The sequence below is a fragment of the Rhopalosiphum maidis genome, chromosome 3, assembly GCF_003676215.2.
Source record: "Rhopalosiphum maidis isolate BTI-1 chromosome 3, ASM367621v3, whole genome shotgun sequence".
Taxonomy (NCBI): Eukaryota; Metazoa; Arthropoda; class Insecta; order Hemiptera; family Aphididae; genus Rhopalosiphum; species Rhopalosiphum maidis.
The window spans coordinates 14,598,560-14,623,672 of NC_040879.1; the positions used below are offsets into that span (position 1 = coordinate 14,598,560).

The 25,113-nt window shown below is 24.6% G+C and overlaps 1 protein-coding gene across 1 annotated transcript in view; it reads right to left on the bottom strand.

Annotated features, from left to right (window-relative positions):
* The window catches only part of LOC113559964 (serine palmitoyltransferase 1-like), a 24,360-nt gene extending 1,718 nt beyond the window's left edge, over positions 1–22,642 (bottom strand). The window contains 12 exon segments of the mRNA XM_028188651.1: positions 6–66; positions 69–86; positions 89–141; positions 143–152; positions 1,243–1,354; positions 1,873–2,064; positions 3,517–3,637; positions 3,713–3,845; positions 6,384–6,546; positions 6,891–6,992; positions 7,531–7,644; positions 22,146–22,642. Coding sequence (XP_028044452.1) covers positions 6–66; positions 69–86; positions 89–141; positions 143–152; positions 1,243–1,354; positions 1,873–2,064; positions 3,517–3,637; positions 3,713–3,845; positions 6,384–6,546; positions 6,891–6,992; positions 7,531–7,644; positions 22,146–22,178 — 1,112 coding nt within the window. The 5' untranslated portion in view covers positions 22,179–22,642.
* Positions 22,643–25,113: the final 2,471 nt, after the last annotated feature.

A 25,113-nucleotide genomic window follows, 5' to 3' on the forward strand; every position in this document is an offset into this window, starting at 1 on the left:
AGTGCTTGGTCAGCTGGCTTTTGTGAATGCTTCTGTGTAGACTTGTGCTCCTTTCTCGCAGTTTACCAACATTTCAGGATGTTTTCAATTTGGTCTAAAGCTTTAATAGCAGCCGCTGATAGTAGTGGTGGTAGCGATGCAGAAACAGTAGCCTAGCAAAATAAATACGAGAAATATAGGTAATTGTCTATTTTAAGGATCTTCAAATGTAAAATTAACTTATTATATAATCTAGGCTGTAATTATTATAATTAGAGTTCTAACTTTAAAATATTTTACTTGAATTTTCAAAATTGAAAATTTCATTCTTCTTAAAATATTCAAAAATATTTTTTTTTCTTTTAAAAGTATTCGGTTATAAATAATTCGAAAAATATATTGATTACACAAGAAAATATTGATAATAAATATGCAAAAACATACACTTTAAACTTTTAATAATATTTTCGTAGTGTCTAAGAAAAGATTTTTAGCTCACTACACAAGAAATCTAATAGTTCAAAAAACAGCGAAAACAACAATTTCGAGCCCCAGTCCTTATCACTTATTTATTGGATCCTTATTGGCTATAATTATTCATATTTTATTGTTTCATACAATAAACCAACTTTAAAAATATGACTTGTAATCTGTTGACATGACTATAATTTATAAATATTAAGATGTAATATTTTTTTAATTGAAATGAAATATTTCAAGCAAATGAATTTCATGACATTTTAAAAACCTTATTATTATTTTTTAATCAGAATTATTATAAGGTTACCAATGGATATTTTGATCAAATTAACAAATTAAATAATTTTAAAAATTTTTTTTTTTTTTTAAGAACAATAAGGCCACAAATAAATTAATATAAATTAGTAATATAGTGATCCTTCATTCTTAAATATTTATTAAAAATAATGTAGACAATTACTATAGAAATATATTATTTTGTTTTCTTATTTTTTAAAAGAGAAAATGGTTTTATATCTCTATTGATCTCATTCAGGGCCGTATTACCGCTTAGGCGTTTAGGCAAAAGCCTAGGGCGAAAATTTAATGATCGAAACGAAATAGCTTCATTTTTTTAGGTGGTAAATTTATTTCAGCCTATAGGCAGCAAAAACCTTAATCTGGCCCTGATCTCATTATTAAATTATTTTGCATTTTATTTATATTTCTAATTGTTAATACCGTTAATGGGTTCTTAATATCAAAATAAACTTAATATAAATAATAAATAAAATGTTTCATTACCAAGACCAGATAGCCTCTGATGTTCGACAACAAATGTTGAACCTACGCAAAAACCACCAACTGACGACAAGGATGTTTCTAGACTTCCAATGATAAGGTCGACTTCGTCTTTCTATAAAAAAAGGAAATAATAAAATATACTTAATCATTAGTATAAATGTTTAAGTGGACGTTATACCCGCGAGTTTTGTTTCTGTCTTATAAACGTACATTATAGCAAATTTGCTTTCAGCAGAACACAATTTATGTTGTTAAATTTAATATCGTAGTCAATTTACCTATTATCAAACTTAAAGATAAGAATATTATTAAGGACATGCCATATGCTTTTATTTATATTATAATTTTAAAGTGAATTATGAACATTTTAAAGTTATAAGTTTTACATAGCTATAACTCCCTTTAAAAAGTGAAAACAAAATTATAATATGATGGGTAAAACGTCCTCTTAATACAATTACGTACATATGATAATTAAAGACGAATAGGTTTTTTGTTTATTTATCTGAATTTTAGAATATACAAACCGTTACTTGCTAATAATATTATCAATGTAATTAATTCTGTAATTCACTATTGAAAAAAATCGATTTCCCTTTGAGGTAATAATACATTTTTAATTATTCTTACTGGTATATTGAAGTGTTCTGTAATTCCACGACCTTTTTCACCAAGAACGCCGAATGATATGGTTTCGTCAATGAATATACGGATCTTATGTTTTATTCGGATGTCAATAAATTTTGGTAAATTGCAAATATTTCCAGTATTCATATAAATTCCTTCGACAATTAGAAACGCTCTTCTGTTTCTTCTTCTCTTCTGTAAATTATATCGGTTGTATGAGGTTTAAATGTTTTGAAGAAAATAAAATAAATTTAAATTTCATTAAAATAAAATAGTTTGGTACAAAAGAAGTTATAAAAGTATTAAAGTTTAATTCGTACAATAAGTTACACCTTGATGATATTGCAGAGCTTTTTTTTATAAATAATATTTAACAAATTATTTTTTTTCATTGTTTTTTACAATTTATTACATTTTTATAAAAATTTGAGAGCAAAAATATTTATCATTGTATTATAATATAAATGAATATTTGAAAAATATCTTGTCATCATTGAATAATTTGAACAAAAACTGTAATTTTAAGTAAATTATATTTAAACATTTATATATAATAAATAATTTATGAAAACCGTAAACATTTTTACTAAACTAAAAAAATTTATAAGTGAAAACGATTTTGATGAATTTAATTAAAATTCAATATAATACTTTAAAAGCTTATAAAAAATATTAAGGCTATGGATTTTAAATATTTTTTAATTGGTAAATAAACTACTTATAAATAGAGCCTCCTAGTTGTTAAATTTCAAATATTTTGATAAGAAGAAAAATGTTATAGTCAATATTTACAAAAAAAAAAGATAAAAAATATTTAGAAAATTATACTATATATAGGAAAATCTAATTTACAATTGATGTAAATTTAAAATATTACCTATACGTTTTTGAGTTGTACCAAAAACCAAAATAGTTTTATCGTTGTAAAATCAATACATTCATTGCTGAGGTCAGGATCTTAAATTTCCATAGCTTTTGAAATAGTTAAATCGTTTTATGGTCAAATTAGATTCTAAATCTTCTATACACAATTTTAACTTAATATATAATAATAAATGTAAAGCATTAAATGTTAAATGTAAATGTGTATTAGCTATTTTTTTTTTTTTTTTTTGTAAATTACAGTAACAGTTTTATGTACCACCATATAAGTAAATATAAGTAAAATATATATAGATTATATAAATAATACATTCGCGAGTATATTAGATATATTATATTTTTAATTAATTTTTGGAATTACAGTGAAAACACAGTTTACGGAAAACGGTTTTCACACGTGAGCAAATTAATTATCCATCACGAGTTGGAAATTACCAAATTGTGGTTTAATACTATCATTTTTCAAGAAATATTAAAATAAAATGTACGAGTATATGTATAATATAACAATATAATAATAATGATAAAGATTATTATAATTATATGTATAGAATTTTCATTTTTCATTAAACAGATATGTTTATAGATTAATTTACTTTTAAAACACTAAAACCTGTCTATAACGGACAATTATTTGGTCCTGTGATTGTTTGTTATATACAGGTTTCGCTGTATTTATTTATTTAATTACTAATTCCAATTTAATATAAGAATTACGAAGGAGTATCTTATAATTTCCGTGACCTGTTCTGACAAATTACTTACGGTTGAATTTTTTTCCAAGATCAACCGTTCCAAGTCTTCTGGGCTGTTGTGTTTGAAGTATACCAGTTCTGCTTTAGAAGATTGTAGACCTTTTTGTATTGCAAAGTTCACTTCTTCGTCCCTAAAATATATCAATTTTATTAACAAAATGAAACCAATCGCTATAAATTAAATATAATATTGGATTGCTATTTACACATATACAATATCTCTAGACTTGACGTATGCTTGAATGGCGCTAGTCACCGTACAGAATCCATACGAGTATATAACAGCTTCTTCCATTCCCATAAATTTAGCGAGCTTCTCCTCTAGTTCAATGTGTATATCTAAATATAAAGGACGGAAAGTTTTTAATTATAATGAACATTCATCACATTTTTAATTCGTATACATGTTCCTGTTTTTTAGCTTAAAAACTAACATCAAAATTTAAAACATAGGAAGCCACTAGGTTAGGGGCGCACCCAAGATATTTTTCTGGGGAGGGTTAAATTCAAATAATTTTTAAATATAAATAGTATTTATAATAATATAAACAGAGGTCTCTCCCGGGGCCTGGAATGGCAGGTATAAATATATATTATGTTACACCTAATGTTTCAATTTTCTTAGTTGATAATTTTTTTATATAATAATTTAAGTCAATATACCTAATAAAGTTGTCAAAATGTTTGGGCTAGCTATTTTGGGGAGGGGAGCTAAAACCCGTTAGCCACCCCTTTTGGTGCGCCCTTGCACTAGGTATATCCCAGTTAATTAAAATAATCAATCATAATGCATCTTTTTCAATATAGTTGAATTTTGTTAAACATTATTATTTAGCACAATTTCCTATGGAGAAATTATTACAATTTTTTATGTATATATATACAAATATTATATTTTAAAAATATATAATAATTGCATATAAATGATTAGGATAACCACCAAAATTAACTACTGGACTAGTAAATAACTGAAATATTACAGCCTAATTTAAAAATAAATTAAATTCACTTAAATTTTGGTATTTATCAATGAATATATTGAATCATTAAAACGAAAAATTCATCTTATTAGAAACTAACTACTAACTGCCCAGTAGACTACGAGAATTATGTATATATCTTAATATGATAATATCCAATATAATAAAACTCATTCACAATTTCAAGAAGTTCCATCGCTTGATGGATTCTTCATTCAAGTCATCAATCCCCCTTTATTTTATTTTATTTTATTTTATTCTATTTCTACCTGTATAGCACTTTTACTTATTATAAAAATAATATATTTACAGATTGTATAATAAAAAAAATAAAAAAGAATTGTTTGAGAATAATTGTACTTTAAATGTGCGTTGTCAATATTTGAACTTCAAACGCTCTAAAAAATATATAATATGTATACATTTATTGTAGCTTTTTTTTACGATACTACATTTTTGATACTTATTAATAGAGTTAGGATGTTGATGACCTAAAAAACACACACAAAAAGGCCCTAAAAAAATACAAAATGCCTTAAAAACTTCAAAAACTGAACTTAAAAAATCTAATAAATAAGTAAAAAAAATTTATTTATGAATAGATATTATTAGAGATATGGGTGACAATAAGGTTAGATTATTTAAAATATGAATTATAATATTAATAAACAATAGTATAAATTTATTCCATACAAAGTATAAGTATAATACTCTATAAGTGTGTATGATCGATGTATGTAATATGTATGTAAAGAGCACTTGTTTTATCAATGTTTAAAACTAAAACAGTAAATCTTATCGGTACGCGATAAATTTAATCACAACAAAAACCCCACAATAATAATATTAAAATTATTTTTTTGAATATTATACACATTTTTTTAAAAATCTAAAATTTGAGAAAAATGCGCCCCAAATTGTTTAAAAACTACAAAATATGAAAAATTGACGTTAAAAAAACAAAAAAATGCAAAATAAAATTAGAATAATTTGAATCTAGGAAGCATGAAACAAATTTTTAAGTAAGATAGCATTGTATAGAATCAAAGGAAAAAAAATGCAAAAGTCATCATACCTAATTCTACTTATTAATATTGTAGAACAACTTATAAAAAACTATGTATTAGATTTTCAAACTTTTTACTTAAATAAATAAGTTCTAAATTTGGAAAAAAAATCAAAAATGTTATGTGTTTAGAAAAATTCAATTTATATGTATGGTGGAAATTGAATGTCTACAACTGTCATTCATAATTAAATAATAACCATAGAATTTTGTTTTTGGGATCAAAATACCAAGTAGATTCAATTGGCTAGCAAAAATAAGATTTAAAATTAAAGATTGAAGATGCTCCAATAAATTATAATAAACACAAACATTAAAAAAACACTTATCAAAAAGTTTTTTTTTTTTTAATTCGTTGCTCTACACAAGGATCTAAAATATTAATAATTTTAAATTTTATTTAACTGTTCAATCGTTTTAAATTTAGCCAATTTAATGAAAATCAAATAATACCTTAGTATTAAAATGCAACTATAGGTACTTTATATCCTTTAGAATCTAGTCTAACACATTTACATATTCAAATATAAGAAAAATACATTGTTCTATTGTTAGATTCTCAAAGATTATAATAAATATATGATTGTATGTGTACAACGAAAACGATTTGAATGCATTTATGAAAATATTTTTTGTGTGTTTGTTTCTCATTAACTATACATGTAAATTAATGTCATTAACGGTTCATTCTTTGTTGATTCTTATATTTAAATACAAATTAGTATGAGAGGGAGCCAATGGTTATTATGTCTGGCGATATTACAAGCGAAAACGTGGTAGATACATGGTAACAAATTTAAAACTATAATGCGACGTAGCGGTTTTACTTACCAAATGTGCCGTAAAATGCTCTAGGTCCGCAAGAACCAATGCCGTATTTATTCACCGCATCTATTACATTGTTTTCAATAGAATTGTCGGTGATGAAATTAAAATAGTTGTGGGTTGCAAAATTTATACACGGTTGGCCATTAATTGTGATATAATGCCCAGTCTAGTGCCAACGATGGAAAACAAACAAAAACAATATCTAGTTAACATTATATAGGTACATACTTTATATACATAGAAGTATGAAATATAATGCAATACATAATAATGGTTATAATTTTTAACAATACACTAGCATGTGCGTCTTACAAATGTATACAAAGGCAAATTCGTATTAAAAAAATGTGAAATTTACTACAACACTTAAAAATTAAAATATTGTAAAAACCAACTATCAAACACACAAAGGTACTGCTGTATGTAAAATATTAGCTAACACACAACTTGCCATTTTGTACGATTGTAAGACGGTGGTAATACATACGAGTGTACATACGAGTTATTTACCTTGCCATCAATGACATAGTTTTCCATTGGCAACGCAGACAAAGAAGTTGTATTAACCATAGGTTTTGGATTCCACAATTTAATCTTTTGCTCAACGTCCAACTTGAAAAAAAAGTAATCACGTTTCACAAAATTAGAATTACCTTAAACACCAGGAAATAATGATAAATAATATAAAATTCTGAAATCAAATAAATTGAGGTAGGATTACCATATTTTATTTTATTTAACCCGTGATAAACATTTTAGTACTTTTTTATGAGAAAAAATGTAAAAAAAAATCTTTCTTTCTCGGAAACCATCCGTTTTAACAAATAAAAAAATAACAAGATTTTTTCCGGCAGTATTTTTAATAGGAAATACTATACACAAATAAACAATGGTCAGCATTTTATAGTCTACAATATTTATGTTTGAAATTTATTTAATAAAGTATAAAACTAACCAAATGATACTAATCAAAATAAGTAACCGAAAAAATTATAGATTAGCGATAACTGATAACAATAATTTTTTCAGTAATAGTCGTCATTATTTACTAATTAAAAAAAAGTATTGACTATTTTGAGCATTACTTATGTTGAAATACAATATGAAAAATGAAAATAAAATATTTAGATATGTATGTACAATTACTCACGTTTTCTGACGATTCGGCCCTTTTTATATTTGAGGAACTTGTTGTTTTTTTAAATAATATCCACAGAAGTACAAGGAGTATACTGCCCTCTACGTAAATGTGATTGAATTGAACCTAAAATATTTCATGAAATAACATTTTAAATTATTATATTATTGATATTTAAAGTCTTTAAATTAATATCAATAAATATTCGTCAATCAGATAATTTTATCTGTTATACTGATGAACATAAAAGAAACATTAATTTTAACAATCATACAATCGAGTTAAGACTAATTACCAAATTTGTACATTTAGTAATAATATATGAAAAAACAACAGTATCATAAGCTATTAAAGATAAAAATCTAAAATTTCAAAGTACTGAAAAAATATACTTTTTAAATATGACTTTAAATATTTTTATTTTAAACATTCTAGGCATGCTAATGTTAAATTAATTGGTTGAATATCTATGGTACACTTGAACCCAACATCCCGATATTTAATGTAATAGGTTGTTAGGTAGATGAATTTTTATGGGAGAATAAATTTACAGTTTAAATCGAATTCTATAAGCACAATTTAATCAAAGAAATAGCTTAACGTTGATTATATAAACTAAGATGCATGGATTCGAAGTAATTGATTATTATTTATTAAAAAAAAAAAAACCACGAGGATAAATAAAATTAAATTTAAATGCAGATTTTATTTTTGCAACAATAATTAGTACAAATCGATTAAATTGTCTGCAATTAACATTTTTGGTGTAATTAACTAATTTCATACAAATTTCAATCAGTAATAAACAATCATAAAATAATACAAATAATAATTAAAAAGTGTAAGCAAAACGAGAAACGTTTTATTATGATAGGATTTCTATCATTCTCACCATCACCGTATCTATATGCGAAAAAATGCGTAGACCGTTTATTGCCACACATTTTTTTAGCAACACGTTACTGACTATGTTATTTATAGAATAATATAATTTGATAATTTATTTTGATCCTAGATTGTATATACTAGATAATATACATTATACACCCATATTTATGTACATATATTACCTAAATTGTTCTATATTATATTATGGATATATTATATGAATTAAACTTTTTTAGTACAATTAACAAGTAAAAATAACAGGTATTATTTGGATTAAAAAAAAATGATCCAGAAACAAAGATATAAAAATATAGAGGAATTAATATAAAAATGAAAGTATTATAATAACAACTCGGGTCGTATTAAGCTTTTCTAGGCCCCGAGATAACTAAATCTTCCCGGCCCCTTTTTTTAATAGGGTTAATGGGTTGGGTCTGTTTCTCAAACGAAAAATTTGTCTAATTATACATGAAAACTAATAATTAAATGGTTTTGGCATCAAATATTGCAACCGTATTGTTTAACATGTTTTATTTTGTTCTCAGAATAACATTCATTTTATGTATTGATACATTTTTAGGTTTAGGACCAGGCCCCGGACATATGATTTGAGAAAACCGCCCTGAATATGGCCCAAATAACAAAAAATCAAAAAATTTATAAATGAAAAAGCTAAAAAACACTGACATATGAAATGAAGCACTTAAATAAGAAAAGTGAAATCCCTATTGGTTTTATACGTTTCATAGGCTCATTTGACATTTGTTTATCGTACTTTCAAAAACTTTAATTTACTGTTATTAATATATTGAGCCATAATTTGTACACATTTTTTCATAGTTAAAATATTATGATTTTTACATTTGTTAAGGAATTTATGAGCAAATACAGAATTAAGTTATTGTTGGTTTAGCCGGTATCCTTTAAATCAGTTAATATCAGAGTTCCCAATAATCATTGCGATCACTGAAAAGCAGAAGGTTTGGTTAAATATACTACGGTATAGGTGAGTAAGAATTATTGAGTAAGTAACTGTAATGTACGAATTAAACTTAAATTCATTAATAAATTATTGTGTACGAAAACGATTCTGAGCGGAGATGGTTCGTTATCCTATTAAAAAATATATTTTATTATATTTATACAGTATTACTATAGAATAGGTGATTTATATAGGCAATCGAATATGCCTTTATGTAAATATAATTTAATAAAAAAGAAATATTTTAAATTTTAAGTCCCATGAATAATATTTTTGAATTACAACAAATTAACAAAAATCGTTATTATTTGTTTAAATATCCAATGTTATGCAAATTTGAATCAAATGAGTACAATAAAAACATTATAAATATATATTTTAGATTTTGTCCCATTATGAATTTTTTACGAGGAACCTTGTATTAATTTTTCAATCTTTGCTATAAAAATTGAACATTTTACATTTTAGTTATACAAAATAAAATGCAAATTTTCATAGGTTTTTTACGAATTAATGAAAATTTGAATACCAAGAGTATAAAAAAAATCATATCGTTCGTAAGTATCTTTAATATTTTTAAATAGCAACTTATGAGTAACGATGTGTAAAATATTCAAACTTTTTACTTTTTAAACTAGTGAAAAATATTTTTAAAATATGACCATTTATAAAAAATAGTAATTTAAACATTTTTGAAAATGTTAAGTATCTATGGTTATTCGTTTTTGAATTACAACAAAATAGAAAAATCGATTTTTTTCAAAAACTTTTCAATAAGAATTCTAATTTTCCCGTAATATTTTTATATTATTTTTAAATTATTTGACCTAAAACTACCAACTAGATTCACTTTCATATCAGAAAAGTTATTGATGTTGAAAATAAAAGCATTTTTTCTATTATAAGCCAATGTGTGCATGTATACACACATCATTGTACAGTCAATACATTCATAGCTTCGCTTACAATCTAAAAATTCAAATAGCAAAGTTCAAGTAGATTGACCACAACAATTTTAAAATGTACTTAATGAATATTTTAAAAATGTTTATTGATTATTTGCAGTTGCAAATGGTCTCTTCAGAGTATGGATATTGGTATGCCCTCACTCATAAATAAAATTATAATTAATACTACAAGTTTAAACAACAGTTTATACACACCAACTTGTTACACAAAACCATTGTTTAGTTTTTTGCCTTGTACAATGTATGTCTACAATAGTACAATATTACTATTTAGTATTTTATTAAAATTGTTTAATAATTACGTGGTCGAAGATAATATAGTGATTAGGTACTACAATTTTAACCATTTATTTATTTGCTTTTTATTAAACAATAAATTGTATCAAATAATTTATATAAAATAGTTTTTTTTACTATATTTTATGCTTTTAATCACCAGACATTAGTAATCATTCAATATTCTAGTAAAACAGAAATATTAGCATATGTACTTATAATAATTTTAATTTTTGTAATATTAAGGATTTGTATTCTTTATTCAGTTATTCTTCAGCATATGTTCTACAATATACCAATAAACTTTAAATATGTCTGATACATTTATAAAAAAAATAACAAAAGCTGTGTTTAGGTATGGTCACAAGTCTTATATATGACAATGTCTATAATTAATATCTAGTGAAATAAAACAGATTTTTATAGAGTACAACAGTTACTTAGTACAATAGTACCTATATTAAATTTTATAAATATTTTGTGGGGTTCCTTAGGGCACTGTTTTAGGCCTCCTATTATTTATAATTTTAGATTCTGAACGAAGTGAAGAATGTATTGATTTTACAATGATGTATGTTTTTTTTTTTGTGTCTATCATCACGTTTTGGAGTAGAAATAATGCATTGATATTTGACTTCAACCCCTCTCTGAAAAAGAAAATTCATCCAGTTGATACTTTGAGGGGGGGGGTCAAAAGTAAAAAATGCTCCAGTTAGGAAAACCCTAAAAAGTAGCAAAAAAACGGGGATTTTTACGCATAATCAGTTTTCGACGAAATCGATTTTTTTATTTCGCTGTAACTCAAAAACGAATCATTGTAAACACTTGAAATGTTCATCAAATGTTTATATTAGCGTTATCTATTTACAATTAAATTTTTAAAATATTTTGACTTTTTTAAGCTATTTATTAGATAAATTTTTTTTTTAAATTACTATCCAACCTTTAAAATTTAATACAAGGTTTATTATAAGTTGTACTTATCGTAGTAAAAAAAAATCAAAAATTATTAGTTACAATTTTTGTTTGTTAACATTTGAATTTTAAATGTTTACAAAATCGTAAAAATTTGTGAGGAATTTAGAAGTTGAAAATTTATAAAATTTTTGTGATTTATACCTAAGGTTAAAAATACCCAATACAAGAATATCCATAAGTTTTCCTACAAGTAACTGTAAAAAAAAATTCTATCGTAAATATAGAAAAAATATTAAAATTGTATGAAATTTATTTTTTTATGAAATCGAGTAAAATAACGATTTATTACAATTTAAATATCTGTAATAATATAATATATCCTACTAATTATCCTAGACTGACAAATCATATCCGTTCAGAATCGTTTTTCGTATGCAATTATACCTGTCATTGCATTCAAATTTAACACATCCATTATAGTGACCCACTCTCCACCTCTACTATACAGCTGAGCGCTATCCACTTTCCCATCTTTTTATAAATACAAATATTAATATAGAATTATTTAGCTTTGCCGATGACACTACCATTTTAATATCTGATCCAACAGTTAGTAATCTATATTATGAATCAAATAATATTTTAAATACAGTAAATGGATGGTTTTGTAAAAATAAATTAAAATTGAATTTATCAAAATCTAAATTTATTCATTTTAAACTTTTTCATTCGATACTTTTACTAATTATAATTTAATAGTTCATTCTTGAAACTGTATACCCAATTGTTTTTCAACCTGCAGTCCTAAATGTATTAATATTGAAAAGGTATTAGAAGTTAAATATCTGGGACTATTTCTGGATTATAGGCTAAAATGGGATAGGCATATTATTTTGTAAATAACAGTTTACGTAAATTCTTCTACATATTTAAAGAAACTTAATATATATTTAATAATTATTATAAAATAAATATTTAATTATCCCTAGTACAATCTTTCTATTCTTATGGTTTATCAATTTGGGGAGGAACCTATAATTTCCATTTATCCAGACTAAATGTTACTATAAGCTGTCTAATTAAATATTTATTAAATTTACCTTTTCATACTAGCATAATAATCTTATATGAGGTATTAAATGTAAAAAAATGTTTAATAGTAAAGTATTAAACTTTATTTAGTAATAAAGTTTTAATTTCTATAAAAAATATATGTTAATAATTTTTTGATGTGAATAACGTTTTTAAAAACTGTTTTATTTCATTATAATTGTGTTATCTTGATGATAATATATGCTGAACATTTTAGCGGATGTTACATAACATTGTAATAATTATTTATTTTATATATATATCCATATGACCATGTAGTATAAAAAAAAAAAAAAAAAAAAAATTTGAGTTTTTTGCCAGCACATCTGATGTATTGTTAACATATATTATACTATCTAACTATGTAACTTATAAAATAGATATCATAAAAACCAAAATAAGCTGGTTTTCAATATTGGTTATTGATATATTCATTTTAAAGTTAACTAAACAGTGAACGATTATGTTTATGTGTTATTTGTAATGATAATATATGCAGCATAGTATTTAATTTTAATTGGCTCTAAATAAAATATATAGGTACATATAATTTGTTTCAATACTATAAAGTTATGAAAATTATGAGTTTATTTATCTCATAACTCTTATAAGTCATACATCAATGTATAAAAATTATTCATTAAAATTTAAAATAATGGTAAAATAGGTAATTGCTCTGCTCTACATTTATAAATTGAATATATTAAAAAATAAAAACTGTGTATATAATTTTTTGGTCAAAGTACGATCTACTTTCTACTTAAAAGAAACTGTATGTTAATTTTTCAATCCTTATCTATAAAAGTTGAACATTTTATATATTTTTAACTACAAAATTATTTTATAATGTTCGTGATTTGGATGAATTTTGTGAAAATTTGAAATTTAAACATATACATAATAAAAATTTATGCGGAACCTTGTATTACATTTTAAAGCTTACAGAATTTTTTTTATTGATAATCATGAAAAAAATTAAATTAAATTAAAAATTTCAAATGTTTATAAGTAATTAAAAAAGGTTCAAAATATTAAATACATATATATATATATAATATATACCATGTATAGAAAATGCTCTTAAAAATATTTTTAAGGTTATTTATTTTTAAATTCGCTATACTCAGCATCTAAACTATTAAGTATATTTTCCAAATAATGTCTATCGTCAATCTCAATAATTTTAAAATATTTCAACATTGATTGCTTTTGTTAGGTAATATTGGTTTAACGCATGACATAAAAAAATACGTATTCATTGACAAAAAATCAAAATAGTATTCAATAATTATTTTAAATACATTTTGAAATTATTCTTTATAGCAAATATTATAAGTAGAATAAAAAAGTGGAGTATAAGATAAATAAATAAATAATACCTAAATAAAAAAAAAACAAGTGAATTAACATAGAGTATAGTTTGAAAAACCTATTTACGAATAGGAATGTTTAAGATACCTAAAAATGTGAGTATCATATTAGATATTTGCCTTTGAAACGTAGAAACATGTAATACTATATATATTTATCTGTGAAGTAGCATGATAATATATTTTCAGTATTAAAATATTAAGTATATTTTAATATTTGATACTTATTACTCGATCGTAAATAAATTAAAATATATTTAACTATACCATATATATATATCTTTCAGTTCTGATTAGGTTTTATATTATTTATAACAATATAAAATATTGTATTGATAAAACAAATCTGATTTAATAAATTAAGTAGGTTGCAAAAAATAAATATTTATTTTGTTATAACAATAATAATTTGGGATTTTCAAAATTGTAATATGTTCAATCCGAAATTAATGAAATCAGCACATTATTTTATACTTCAGAAATATTACTCTGTTAACGTTCGTCATGCACTGAGTGTCAATTTTGTCCTGATCTGATATATATGTATGTTTGTGTGTGTGTGTGTGCAAGATGTAAGATAAATGTATAGAAATACTTAGATTAAACTCTAATTATGGAATAGATATGTTTGTCGACGAGGTCAATATAAGAGTGTATATAAGTATATACTATAACTGTCAACGGATGATAAGGTAATGGAAAAAAATAAGTATATGTAAACCAAAGAATCCCAAAAGCGCAAATCGTTTATTTTTTTCGTTTTGCTCTTAGTAGTGGGGTAAAAGCGCAAAAATAAATTTATATCTGATACAATATTGTACCCGTTAAGCCGTTACACTATATAAGTTTCAATTTAAAATTGTATGGTTATTATAAATTTATTTTTTAAATAAATAATATTTTTATATTTAAAAAGCAACAATGATTGAGTTCAATAATTGAAGTTTAGTATTATATATGTGTAATATTATCGTATCGTATTTTATCGTAACAAATTACCACGACGGTTTATAATCATTTAAAATAACTATACGTCTATACCGTATATACAGTATAAACTTATATTAAATAATATTTGTTAGTCAACTCCAATATAAATGTATGGGACTCATACATAGAAAAATAATTCCAGATTGAACTACTTAAACTACTGTGAGCTTCAAATGTATGGTACTTATTATGACAGTACATATGTAATTTTAATTTTAAATTGTTTAACTCATTTCAATATCAATGTAATATCTTAATTAATAGATATATTGTTTTGATAAAATACACCTTATTTTTTTTAAATATATTTGCGCTTATGATTTGTTTATAAGTATTTTTTTTGCGCTTATGCAGTGTTTATTTTTATGCTTTTGGGTTGCGTTTTAGATCATATTTTGCGCTTATGGGCTACAGCCACAGCCACGACGGCCATGATTACATACAAAGATCTACATTATTAAACTAACGTCGTAGTAGGTATATAGTAAAAGAATGCTAAACAATAAAACTATAATTTATTTACCCCTTCGATAAGTTTAAAGTATTTCCAAGAAAACTAATCAGTCTTATCTACGCCTGACATTAATCTTATACGTAAGACCCAAGAGATATTTTTAAATTTTTTATGAGAATAAGAAAGTTTTTATCATGTTTTTTTGTTTCTTTAAACTATTTAAAAACTGAATATTGTCAGTCATTAAACTGTACACTAGTAAAATTTTCAGACAGCTACGCTTTGAAAATATAGTATTTATAGTTACGACTTTTAATCTTTACTTAGCGATACACATAAATAAACATTGGACGAATTTTTTACTTTTTTGATAGTTTATTGATTATTGACTAATGGGGCCCTTGAAATTATACACTATTATAGTACACACAGAACATTTTAAATAGTTGTCTTTGATAATAATTCTCTCACTATTTATTATCGTATTTGGCTATAATAATAAATCAGTTTTATTAAAGCAATAAAAAATAATAGTTTATTGAATAATAAATATATCAAATAAGTGATAAGATGACCAAAAAATGATACATTTTATATAGTGCCTTGGAATATGATATATTTAAAAGTATGTTTATTCTAAACAGAAGTTAAAAATATATTAAAAATTAAAATAATTAAAATTTAGATTTCAATTAAACTGTAGCAGTAATACATAAACGTAAAATGTATTGTGTTTATGTGTTACATAACTATATATTATGAATAAATCACGTATATTATTTGATTTATACTATAATGTTACAATTTCCTAGTTGAAAATACAATACAAATTGTATAGCAAAAACAAAATAACATAATATCATGTAATAACTAATCGGTGTATTTGTATTTCTATAGAGCCGGATATAGTGATTTGGTATATATCCTCGGGCTGTAACTATACAATTTTCCGTTAAAATCGTAGAATACTGTTTAATAGTTAATATGAATAGGTTAAATTTTATTATATGTTAGAACTTGTAATACTCTAATACTTGTTATTTTATATTTTTTTTCTCAAATATTATCATCAATTTATAATACATAGTAGATTTTTAATATACCGAACATATCATTAATATTTTACTACTTCTAAAATATTTTTAAACGTTGACTTGAAATTTATTTTACCTACATTAAACTAATTATTGACTTTTAAAAATTTCTAAAACATAAAATTTGATGTTCGATACGTTGCTTAGAATTTATTATAGTATAAATGCAATTTTCATAATATAAATGTATAATAAATTGAAATTTGTGATAAATGATAATTAAGGTTATGAATTTAACTTAGCATAATATTGGCGAATTTTATTCTAAATTAAAAATAAGAAGTATTATTTTTGTTATTAAAACATTATATTTCAATAATAATGATAATTATGGGGAAACCTCCACCAGAATAATGTTCAAAAAAATGTCTAAAAACAAAAATGTATTTTTTTTTTTTATATTTAAACAAATTGACGTCAAGTATCGTAAATTACGTTTGTATAATATAAGATATACAATACATTTTAATCAAAAAATAGATGTGTTGTAAAATAAATTTGTAGGTAAATACTAAATACCCTATGATTTATTTTACATAACGTTTTCCTTAGAAGTTACACGTGATATTATATTACGTATTACCTTATAATTCTAATCTATAATCTAATCAGGTTGAACATTTTTGATATTAAGGATCCTCTAAATACAACCTTCTAGTAAGAAGAGTTTATTGTATGTTTATTTACTTTTCAAGATAAAATATAGGTACACGTATTGACTAAATGTAAACAATAAGCTAAACTATAACTGTAAAAAGTCAAACCTCCTCTAGTTTAACACAATTATTAAAATTTAAAATAAAAATCAATAATTTGTAAAAATATTTTTATTTTTAAATACTAATTGTTATAATTTTGTAGTATGTTGTTTTTTTTAATAACAAAGTATGTTGGCATTAAAAATAATGTTTGCTTTGGGAGATATCGAAAATAAATGTGTACTAATAAAATTCAGTAGTTGGAATGTTACTGATCGAGTCATAATATTATAGCTGTAAGTACATCTATATGTTGGATGTTTATTAGTTTAAGTAAATACTTAAAACTAATAAAAAAATATATTAATATTATTATTATCTTAAATATATTATGTGCTGCGAATAAATATCACTGGATATATTGACATATATAATATATATATAATACAAGTATCTATAGCCTATATCTAAAGAAAATAATTTGAAATAGTAATTTAAAATATAAATTCATTACATATACTTCTATTAACAATTGGTTAAATAGTTAACTAGGTAGTTTAATTTTCAATTGATTCGTTAAAAAATTATTTTATTAATTTATACGTATCAATGTATCATGTATATGTATTGTTATTCTTGTTACAGTTCAATTAACAGTAGACTAGTAATTAATAACTCAATAAGTACTTACGTTAGTTTTGTTAGTTAAATTTCTCAAAATATACTATATACTTAGGCGCTATTAAAATACAAGTATGAACTAGTTAAGAAAATATATAGAACTATTCATTTTAATCTATACGTGTAGTAGTGTTGAACTATAATACTATATTATATAAAATACTCAATACATCAAAATCTTTTATTTATTTATAATATGTCACTATTTCAAACACCTGTGCAAGAAGCAAAACGTGTATATGTATATCAATAAATATTATAAGAATCGAACGAGTAAATTAATTGAAATCTAATAATCAATAAAAAATAAGAAAATAAAAATTGAATTCAAATTTAAAATGTTATAAATAATCACAATTTACAGTTGGTAAAAATTTGATAACTCAAAACCGGTTTCCGGGAATGCCGTATAATATTTAAATTGTGCTTTACGTATATTTTTACATCTTGTATACATAGTAAGCTTGAGTTAAGTTAATGCGTTCTGCAAAACCATTTTTATAACATTAGATTTAGTATTACCTAATGAATTAACCTATTATCAAATACCTATTTACGATTTTTATTTATTTTTAAGAGAGTTATTATTTTTAAACGATAATATTTCATACACACATAACGTGGTAGTAAGTTATTACATTGAGATTTAAAAATATTTAAAATACAGTTTTACAACTTTTTTTAGAAATTTAAAATTCAAATATTAACAAAATTTAATTCTGAATCGTAGTAGAATTGTAGTAATTTTAAATTTATTTTCATAAGTATATTATTATTCTTTATTGGTACCAAATTTATTTTTCAAAATACTTAAACTGATTTTAAAGTATTTATATAATTACAACTTGAACTTATATAGGCTATATACACCATTCTAAATGTAAGTCAGTTTTAACTTAAAGGGTTATAACTATGATATATTGAAATAATATGATAAAAATACTCAAATGTGTAGTAATATAATAGATATTGCATAGAATATCGAAACTTTTAGAAAAATGCACTTATCCTACTGCTTATTACTAATGAAAAAATAAATAACTTATATAACTAATATTCTGCTTCTGCTGAAAACAATTTTTTTGTATTTAATCATTTATCATTGAATTCGAATCGTTTTAACACATCTATCAACTCAATGACAAGTTACACTTAAAACTTATTATGTGGCTAGTGACTTCTCAGGATAGTATTATTTATTAATTTTTTATTATAAAATAAAGTTTGTCCCACATTCCTACATTATCAGTCATCGCATCGCCGCATAATAAAAATACTCATAATGCAATTCTGAGTAAATTCATAAATAAATAGTTATTAATTATTGACTATAATTTAATTTAATCAACAAAGTATTATTATAACGTTTGATCAATTAAACGAAAAAGTATATTTATTTAAATTGATAAACGTGATATTTATTAGAGTATTTTAATACGAAAATAATATATTTATTTGATTAACATAAATAACACTAATTACGTTTATCGTAGAGAGTATTGTAATAACAATTTTTAACTGCAATTTTTAGAGTGAATTTATACATTATAATATACTGTAGGAAGATTTTTTTGGTTTTATGCTATAGGCATTTAATAAAATATATTTTATCAACTCATATACTATAATGATAAGAAAGAGTTTTTGTTTTGTTCAAAATTTGTATCATTCAAAATAATTTTCATAAACCAATTATGTCTTTTTAGAGAAATAATGATAGGGCAAAGTGTAACTCTAAAAACTAAAAAGTTATCAAATGTGCACTTGAACACCCGAAATATGAATTGTTAAATTAAAAACAAGATTGTTTTTATATTATTGTAAAATATTATTTGATGTAGTTAAACTTTACAACGGATAAGTATTGAAGGTAATTAATAAAATATACATAATTAATATCATTTATTATTTTCTATAAGCGAAGAAAAATCAATAAGAAAATATGTATTGGTTATGAGCCATCCAATTTTATTCTAGTGATCCACTTTTAAAATCAAATAACATATTTTCCATTTTCAAAATATAAACAATGTGTCACCGTCATTTGCATATTATCGTCATATTATTGTAAGTAACACAAAACAAACGTGTATTTATTTATTTGGCTTAAAAGATAAATCATAAATACAGTAAAACGAAATTTTATTAAAAAAAAAAATAGTTAAGCTTATTTATTAATTTATTACTATATTTTTTTTTACATAGAACAATATAACATAAACATTTTAAAAATACATACTTTTGTGATCAATTAATTATATATTTAAAAAAACAAAATTAAATAAATTTTCAAAATTGTTTTTAATTTGATAACCCCAAAATAGTTGAATTACCGACATTTTATTTATATGCTGTGACTATAAATATTTTTTCCTAGTATACAAATATTTAATCCATAATAATATGTCAAAGTTATTTAAAATGGTAACTATTAAATAATTTGTATTCAGCAGTTAAATACTAAAGTATACGGACTGTAAATTATAAATAAATCTTATTAGGTTAATAATAATGTAGGTACCTATATTATATCAGCCATCTGTAAATATTGTAAATTATCATTGAATTATTAGTTTTTAACTAATTACTATATTGATCCTTATGTACCAAATATCAATAATTATCAAAACATTTAGCTTCAAATTATACAATAAGGTCAATAATTGAGTCACGCGTTTTATACTAGACATTGTACACTTCTTTGATCTAATATTCTAATCTATTCAATGAGTTACCTAATAAGACAAACAGTAATAAAGACATATTTATCGCTGTCCTATATACTAATACAATATATTAAAACGAATTTTAAATTAAGCGACAAGCAACGCTGACGGATGTATTACCTTAATATTCGGATTAATATAATTTATCGAAAAAAAAATTGAATATCCACTCATTACTCGATTAGTGTATTTATAAGAAATAAAACAAATTGTTCTAAGATAAACTGTAAAACCGGAGTGAAAACGCGGAGACCGGTATTACTTGGAGACGAAAGTTAGCGTTATCACGAAAATTTACTACGAGTATTTATAATATATATATAATAAAATCAAAATTGTGAGGGGGTGAGAATAGTTACTCGGATGTAATCGGAACATCACACGGACGACGAAGATATTTATGGATAATATCATTATAGCCCTTCATTATCCATATCAATATAGATTTTAACTTTCTCAGACACACTATTAATAAGAAACAAAAAAAAAGTATAAGAAACTACCACGGCATAGTGCATTTCTTTTTGAACAATTTTGGATGTTAAGTCATACAACTATGTAAGGACTATAAGCTTATAGTTATAGCTTTCGTTTGCATGGTATCTATATTATGATCATTATTACAGCATATACCTATAAAACGGTTACAACACGAACGTATGATGAACAATTCATATATGAGGGAACCCAGAATGCAGGGCCGACTTTTGCTCTTTCATAGCACCTAATACAAGAATTATTTTGATGTCCCTAGGATCAAAAAATAATAACTTAAATAAAAATGTATTATTATTTTTTATTATTCTAATTTTGAAACCTCTCTTATATGCCGTCACACGCGTCGCTCGACGCTCGTATCTAAAGCCAACTCTGCTTGTGGATCAACTGGAGACACGGTGACAGCACGCAGATGGTTTCTCATACGGAAAAATATGATATAAAAAAAAAATTGATACCATTGTTGGGCGGGACTAGATGAATCGATATGGATGATCCGGTGGTTAACTAAATCACATTTAAAATCAGGTCATGACTTTAAACCCTATAGTATTATAACCCAGTGGTCGACAACCGGCGGCTAGCGCCGCCGCTGTTGTATACGGCTTGCTTTAAATTTTAGAACGACATTATACATTTCATTATTTTAAAGTTTTAGACAGTATTTTTTTTTCATAATAAATAATTTAAGAATATAAAATTTTTATTTTTGTCCTGCCCGCGAACTCTTTTTAATTCGTGAATATGGCCCGAGAGTCCAAAAAGATTGCCGACCGCTGTTTATAACCTATAACTATAAATAATAACAAAAATATTCATGACGCGTTCAAAGGCTGGTTAATATTTTCGAAAAAAAAAATATATATTACGCATGCGACGAATACATATCTATATAGATCAACATTTTTTTTCTCCCGGCACCACTGTAGATCATCGCCTTTTATAATTATTCTATATCGAGGCCTAAATGCCTAGACGACACCGTCACTTACCTGATTGAATAGCGTGTTGATTAGCAAATACATGGCAGCAAACTTCGTCGACAGCGGTAGTAGTTATAGTATACGATAGTATATAGTAGTAGTAGTATTAGTAATAGTATTAATGTAAGTTGTAATAATTCAAATAGAAATAGTAGTAACGGTGGCGGCTATACGACGACGGCGGAGACAAGTGAATTTCACAACGGGTCGCAGAGCACAATGATGTACCGCCGACACAACAATGGACGTTACGGCACGATGGAAAACGAAAAAAAACGGCGGGAAGCGTGCTCGCAACGGAAACGGTAGTGTCAAGGACTCTGTGTGTGCAAATGACCCGGGGGCGACGGTCACTAATGTGTCTCGATAATTATTTATTATAGATGTTTTGTTTTTTACGTACCTATACCTACTCCCGAACGTAACTCGCGATTATACGGGCGGCGGGGAAAACATTTTTAGAATTCTAAACTGACTTGAACAGTAGTAGACAAAAAAAAAAAAAATGTTTGAGCGCGCTGAACTCTTCTCACTGGTTATAACGTACCGAATAAAAACGCGGCGGACACTCGTTCACGACGACTGCTGCAGAGCATTTATTTTCTTTTACAAAACCGCTGTGGCGGCGGTCGTTACATTATTATAATGGATGGCGTGTCATGTACGATCGCGTCTCCCTCCAGCGGTATTCGATCACAAAGGAGGGATCCAACCGGGTATACAGGACGAGCAACAATGCTCTCGGGAATCACCACTTTTTATACCACTAAGGCCATACAACCTCTACGTTGCAAATTGTGTATGCCAATTTACAATCGTTTTGTATATAGAGCACAACCATCCAAAAACCAAAAAATATTTTATATGACGCATATATGTACATACTACATATAAAATATTATAATAAACGAGGGAAAACATTGTGGTTTACCCCGAATGTACATGTCTATTAAATATATAATAATAGAGAGAGTGAGAAAGAGAGAGAGAGAGAGAGAGAGAGAGAGAGAGAGAGAGAGTATAGACCTCGTGAAAACGAAATTTTTTTTTGTTTTTAATTATACATTTAATTTATGGATCTACGGAACAAAGGTCAATATTAATTAATATTACAGTATGATTACTTTATTGTATGTAGTAGAAAATGTCTTCAAATTATTTATCGAATTATCAATACTTGATAATATTTCATTGTACGAGTATAATATCTAGCGACGATGGCCCGGTGACGCATTGACGAACATTATCGTCGTACGTCTATACCATATGGTTTTGAGTTATAGGTTCCGAACACAGCGATAGTGTATGAAACTATAAACGCTATATGTACATGATTTATACAGCAGATCAAATTTTATTATTTTCAACTTCATCAATATACTTATTATCTGATAATAAAATAAATCTATTTAATATGTTCGTGTAGTCAAATAAACGAAAAAAAAACAAAAAAAGTAGGGAAAATCAGAATTTTTACACAATAGGTACTATCTTTCGAAAGTGAATAACTACTTGACATTTCTAGCAAATATTTATATTATCATTTCCTATACATGGCATAATTATCAAAATATTTTGAATAATTATCATTCTTAAAAAGTTTGAATATTTATTATTTAAGAGGACGCTATACCCGCATGTGTTGTCTATGTCTTACTAATGTACATCATAACAAATTTACGTTCAGTAGAACACGTTTTATAATGTTAGCTTTAATATTAGAGTAAATTTACATATTATCAAATTTAAAGGTAGGTAAGAATATTATCCAGAAAATGTCATATGCTTTTATTGATATTATCATTTTAAATTTGTAATATTTTACATAGTTATAACTCACTTTAAAATAATAATATAAATAAAAGCATAAGAAATTTCCAAGATAATTTTCTTACCTTTAAATTTGATGATAAGTAAATTTACTCTTATATTAAAGCTAACATTACCAAATGTGTTCTGCTGAACGCAAATTTACTATGATGTACGTTAGTAAGACAGAGATAACACATGCGGTATAGCGTCCTCTTAACACAAGGTTCCTCATAAGTTATTATCATAACTATTTAAAAATATTACAGATATATATTACTGTCAAACGATTTTTTTTAAAAAGAATTTGAAGTTCAAATTGTGAAAAAAATCGTTAAAATTAAAAAATGTATAAAATGTTAAATTTTTATAGCTTAGGATTGGATATATTTAATACAAGAATCTTCATAAATTATTATTAATTAAGCAAATCAATCCAAAAAATAATACATATCAACAATATTTTTTATAAAATATATTAGGTTAAGATTTTGACGAAATTAGGTATTTAAACCAAGAACGATTTTTTGTCTGTATACGATAAATCGTTCAAAAAATGCTTCAACTTTGAAGGTGGTTTCTGGTGGAAAGTCGGTTACAGTTGGTACTTTCAAAATAAACTTGGTACTTGTTTGTTATCACTCCGCCATATAGTGTGCCGTACTATATATTACTACTATATTGTTCTTACAATTATCGTATTTAGCTTATGATGGATTACCTATAATCAAAAAAAATATAAAACCAGACTCAATAATATTGTCAAATTGTTGGAAAACTAACAATAATTTGCATCAAGCAGGATTCCAACATAATACATAGTTATAATTTTGTTGATCTTGACACAGGAGCACACACCCAAAACATCGAGTTTGTGGGGTTCTGTTAAATTGCGAAATAAAAAGCATCGTGGAACAAAAAAACATTTTCTGGAATCGTATTCGACGAAATTTATGTGGAGAACACGTCTCAAAAAACAATATACATTTAAAACTATTTTAAAAAATATATCTCAGTTCTGGCCTCCATTCTAATTATGATAAAATAAATATTATACCTATACTTACTTATATATTTATATATTTATAATTTTTTTTAATTATTAAGTATTTTAGTTTTTATTGCCTCGGGTCCCGAAATTTAAGTCTTATATGGGTCCGTAATCCGT